General features: G+C 42.4%; 1 protein-coding gene across 1 annotated transcript; it reads left to right on the top strand.

Moving 5' to 3' along the window:
• Positions 1-2,544: 2,544 nt before the first annotated feature.
• Positions 2,545-4,215, top strand: LOC125253540 (olfactory receptor 10H1-like). Its single transcript, XM_048167548.1, has 2 exons — positions 2,545-2,759; positions 3,087-4,215. Exon 2 carries the CDS (start codon positions 3,094-3,096, stop codon positions 4,021-4,023), a length of 930 nt encoding a protein of 309 aa, XP_048023505.1. The 5' UTR covers positions 2,545-2,759; positions 3,087-3,093; the 3' UTR covers positions 4,024-4,215.
• Positions 4,216-5,575: the final 1,360 nt, after the last annotated feature.

The following is a 5,575-nucleotide window of genomic DNA, read 5'->3' as shown; positions in this document are numbered from 1 at the left end:
AAAATCAATATGTCGTCCAGGTAGACATATAAGAACTGATCGACCATATCTCTCAGCACGTCATTAACGAGTGCCTGGAAGACCGCTGGGGAGTTGGAAAGCCCGAACGGCATGACCAAGTATTCAAAGTGCCCCCTAGGGGTGTTAAAGGCGGTCTTCCATTCATCACCCTCCCTGATGCGGACCAAATGATAAGCATTTCTTAAATCCAATTTTGTGAAGACGGATGCTCCCTGCAACCTCTCAAAGGCTTAAGACATTAACGGCAAAGGATAGGTATTCTTTACCGTAATGTTGTTCAACCCCGGTAATCAATACAAGGTCGCAGGGAACCATCCTTCTTCCCCACAAAAAAGAACCCCGCCCCCGCTGGAGAAGAGGAATGGCGAATGAACCCGGCTGCTAGTGAATCAGAAATATATTTCTCCATAGCCTCTCTTTCGGGGACCGAAAGTGAATATAACTTGCCTTTAGGCGGAGACTTCCCTGATACTAGATCTATGGCACAGTCGTAGGGACGATGCGGAGGAAGAGAAGCAGCCCTGGACTTACTGAACACCTCCTTCAGGTCCTGGTACTCAACGGGCACGGTAGACAGATCCACTGCTTCCTCCTGTAAGACAGAACCAGAAACAGACGAACAAGCAGAGACAAGACAAGACTTATGACACTCCTCACTCCAGGCCACAATGGAATTCTGGACCCAGTCTACCCGGGGGTGGTGTTTGGTGAACCAAGGATGACCAAGGACGACGGGGGTGTGAGGGGAATCAAAAATAAAAAATTTAATCAGTTCAGAATGGTTACCAGCGGTGATGAGGGTGATATCTTCAGTGACGTGAGAAATGGTGGGAAGGCTCTGTCCATTGAGTGCGTGAACAGCGATTCTGTCGGTGAGTGGTTTGAAAGGAATGTGGAACTTGGTGGCGAAAGATTGGTCCATGAAGTTACCTTCTGCCCCGGAATCCAGAAGTGCGTTGCAGTTGTGAAGGTGATGCGACCATCCCAATCTCACCGGGAGGAGGGTGGATGTGGTTGAGGACTTTCCAGCGGATATCCCACCCGACAGTAGCCTCAAACTTACTGCCGGGCTTGCCCTTTTAACGGGCAGTTGTAAGCGAAATGTCCCGCCTTGCCACAATATAAACAAAGTCCTTGGGACCTCCGTCTCTCCCGCTCCTCCCGGGAAAGCCGAGCTCGACCCACCTGCATGGGCTCATGATCTTGAATAGGACTGACCGTGTCCCCGCCGCCGGACCTCAGGACTTCCTCACTCCTGTGGGCTGGACTTCTCCGCTCGGCCCTGGTCAGCCGAGCATCCACCCTGAGCGCCAGGTCGACAAGACCATTAAACGTGGTGGGGAGGTCCAGCGCGTAGATCTCCCTTTGGACCCGGTCAGCCAACCCATGCAGGAACATGTCCCACTGCGCCTCCTCGTTCCAGTGACACTCTGCCGCCAATGTACGAAATTCGATGGAATAGTCAGACACCGACTTCTCTCCTTGGCGTAGTTCCGCCAACTGTCTGGCGGCTTCTCTCCCCGCGACTGAGCGGTCGAACACTCTCTTCATTTCTGCGGAGAGTGACTGGAACGAGGTACAGCAGGGGTCTTGGTTCTTCCCCAGAGCGACGCCTTCCCCGTCAAAAGCGTCAGTACGAAAGCCACTCTGCTTTGTTCGGTGCTGAAGGTGCGGGGCTGCAGAGCAAAGTGCATGGTACAATGTGTCAGAAAAGCTCTACAAAATCCTGGTTCACCTGAATAAGCTTCGGGTACTGGGAGCCGAGGCTCCGAAGCGGCGACGCTCGCTGGTGTGGGTGGGGAAACGGCCGGTGTGGGCGGCGCAGCGGGAGCACGAAGCAACTGGACTTGCTGGGTGAGCTCGGATACCTGCGCCACGAGAGCCTGCACGGCTCTTCCCGTCTCGTTGAGATTTCTCTCCTGTGACTCCATTCGACGAATGCTGCTGTTGACGAAATCCTCCAGCGAAGACTGCTGAGTGCTTGCTGCTTCCGTAGCAAGGTCAGATCGTTCTGTCATGATTGATTACAGGAAGCAAATGCAAGTAACGCCGTTTATTTAACAACAAGCAGTAACAGAAACACAGTCAATGAAAACGTGCAGGCTTCAGGTGGCGCAGGGACTGAGATGGTCGGCTGGTGACGTGACGTGGTGACAGAAGAGTGGCGGTGAGATGATTCCAGGTTCCAGACGGTAGACAAGGCACGAAGACAGTAATCCACAGATAGACGACAAACAACTGGGACTCCGGTCAGGAACAGACAAGACAACCACGAACAGGACACCAAACAACGATCTGACAATGGAGAGATGAATGAGGTGAGTATTTAATGACTGAGGAAATGAGCAGCAGGTGGGGAGAGTGATGAGTGGCAGCTGGGTCCACTAATCACCCACGTGGCCTGGGCACACCCACAAACACACTCGCACACAAACACAAACACACCTACTGCTGTCATAACACAGAGCACGCGACAAGAAGGAAACAATGCATCTGCGAACCGTGACAGATACAAGTGTATTTTCCCTCTTGGGGTATTATAAGAAGACTTAAGTTTTGGTGACACATAAATAAAATGGTCATACTTGCTTAAATCTACTCAGAGACAACCAGGTTGTGCTCTTCATAACTAATGATAATTCAGTAACACTGACTAATAGAGTTAGATGCCTCTGTATATGAAGTGACATTTATATGAAGTGACGTGACAACTGTGTGTCTATCGTTCATTTTCCTTGGTAAGTAAAGAATATTTCAGATGTAGTCATATTATATTAAAGTCATATTACATAATTGTACAGTGATCAAAAATATTTCTTGAGTTCTGTAAGCAAGTGTAAATGAAAAAAAGGTCAAATTCCCTTGGTAAAATTGCGGAGTAACCTTTCTACAGAATGAAATAGATAATAAAGAGTGACATAACAAAGAAAACCCTACTATGTTTTTTCAACATTAGTATAAAATATGACTACTCTCTGGAAGGATAAATAATCTATCTGTAGCAATGCTTTGAGATATTATGTTGTTAATACAAGTGTTTGTCACTTAATCTGTGTTTTCTTTAGGTCATAAATGGACAACCTGACATTCAGATATAGTGTACTCTTAGTGGAAGGACTGCAAATTTCACCTCAGTCAAGCCAGCTCACATTCATTTTTCTGTTGATGGCTTATGTCTTTGCAATGGTGTCTAACATTGGGATTTTGATTCAGATCTCAGCAGAAAAAAGTTTACACCAGCCTATGTACATTCTTTTCTGTCATTTGCCAGTAAGTGATATTATAGGAACAACTGTCCTCATACCGCGTTTACTGAAGGACTTAATGACAGACCCATCTGAGCGCTACATCACATATGTGGAGTGTGTTTTCCAAGCTTTTTTTGCACATTTATATGGAACAACATCCAATACTATTCTAATGATCATGGCCTTTGATAGATATGTGGCCATATGCAATCCACTGCGATACCCAACTATAATGAGCAATAAAATGATTGTAAAACTGTCGGCAGGAGCCTGGAGTGCTGCAATAGTTCCAGTGTCAATTTTGATCGGCCTCAGTGTGCGTCTCTCTCACTGCAGATCATTCATTTCAAACCACTTTTGTGACAATGCTTCACTATTTAAACTGTCCTGTGAAAATACAGTGATTAATAATGTATATGGATTAACTTTTACTGTGGTTTTACTCACCTCCTCGCTGGGGTGGGTGTTACTGACATACCTCAGAATAGTGATGGTATGTATAAAAAGCAAAAACAAAGCAACCAACAGCAAAGCCATTAAAACCTGCAGCACTCACTTAACTGTTTATATAATCATGCAGATCTGTGGATTTGTTCCCATTTTTCTCCATCGTTTCCCTGTATATGCTGAGACTAGGAAGTTTGGAGGTGTAATGTTTCATGTTATACCACCTGGATTGAATCCCATAATATATGGTTTACAATCCAAGGAAATAAGACAAAGGATGTTAAAAATGTGCATAAATAAAAGTTAATTCTAGCTGATTTTTATTTATTTGTAGATTTATTTATGCAATCAAACAGCTAATGATGTGACCATTTACTTTAAGTGCAATACATATATCAATGCAATACAAATATTATACATATTTGGTAACATTTTATAATAAGTTTCATTAGTTAACATTAGTGAACTACATTAGTTAATGAACTCATAATGAACTGCATTTCTACATCATTTATTAATATTAGTAAATGTTGAAATTAACATTAACAAATATATTATTAAAATCAAGAGTTGTAATTGTTAACATTAGTTAATGCACTGTGAACTAACATGAACAAACTATGAACAGCTGTATTTTTATTAACTAATGTTAACAAAGATGAACAAATACAGTAACACATGTATTGCTCATGGTTAGTTCATGTTAGTTAATACATTAACTAATGTTAAAGCTGCAGTCCGCGATTTTTCCTCTTTGTCGCCATCTCTGTTTGAAACCTGCAAATGCAGTCATATGCGGAATAGTTATCTGTACATGCGTTGTGCCTCGGCACAGCTCGTCAGCGCGGATGAATCTAATGCTTGCTGTCAGTCAATGCACCGGTGTGGATACTGTACTTCAGAATCACAGATTCTATGTCTTGAAAGTATGATCAATATAAGAATTTTCACTGGAAAATATAATCTGAACAAGTAAGTAACATGTCTGCCACTTTTGTTCTGACCAAAAAAAGCATTAGGCCTACAATAAATCGCGCTGCCAGTGATGATTAAATCTAACGATCACTTAGCTAATGCCAAACCGTGCAAATTATTATTACTATTATATTGTTCTCAAATTGTTAATGTTAACAACATCAGCATTGCGTGACTGTGTATTTAGTGTGTATTAGCGTTACCTGTAGATTTCAATTTCTGTAGCCACTCCAGTCCAAAGTCTTTTGCAATTGACTATGGGTGAATCACCAGTTGTCACTGATGATTGTCATTTGGATCTTTCTGGATTACAATCCGCCATCAAAATGATAAGTTTAATTATTTCAGCTGCTGTGAGAAAAAGCTATAAATGATCCGCTACAAGCAGCGTCCTCACGTGATAAAACCAACTAGCCTGGACTCCTTCCTTTCTGTTTACGGACGTGACGTAATGACGCACAGACAAACTGCTGCATGCTTGAATTTCCCGCAGCTCTTATTATAAAACATTATTACAAGCTTACCGTTGTGAATCGAGATAAGATAATGAGATAGTTTTGAACAATGGCTGGTTATGTACCAAAAATTTATTTTGGATCATTTTTAACCAAAAAAAGTTACGGACTGCAGCTTTAACAAATTAACCTTATTGTTACATATTTTCATTTATTTCTATGAATTTCCTATGTATAGGCATATCTGACAAAGCAGGCAACATGTATAGATGTATAACATAAATATGTGATAACAGTCAACATTATTAATGAATCCATAATTTGTAGCTGGTGTACACTAAATAAATATTAACAATTATTGTTCATTTGTTCTTCTCATCATTCAAGTGTTAATAAAGTGTTAGGATATAATTTATGTATTAAGCAATA

The sequence above is a fragment of the Megalobrama amblycephala genome, linkage group LG18 (assembly GCF_018812025.1).
Source record: "Megalobrama amblycephala isolate DHTTF-2021 linkage group LG18, ASM1881202v1, whole genome shotgun sequence".
In the NCBI taxonomy this organism is placed as follows: Eukaryota; Metazoa; Chordata; class Actinopteri; order Cypriniformes; family Xenocyprididae; genus Megalobrama; species Megalobrama amblycephala.
This window is presented reverse-complemented; position numbering and strand designations above follow the sequence as displayed.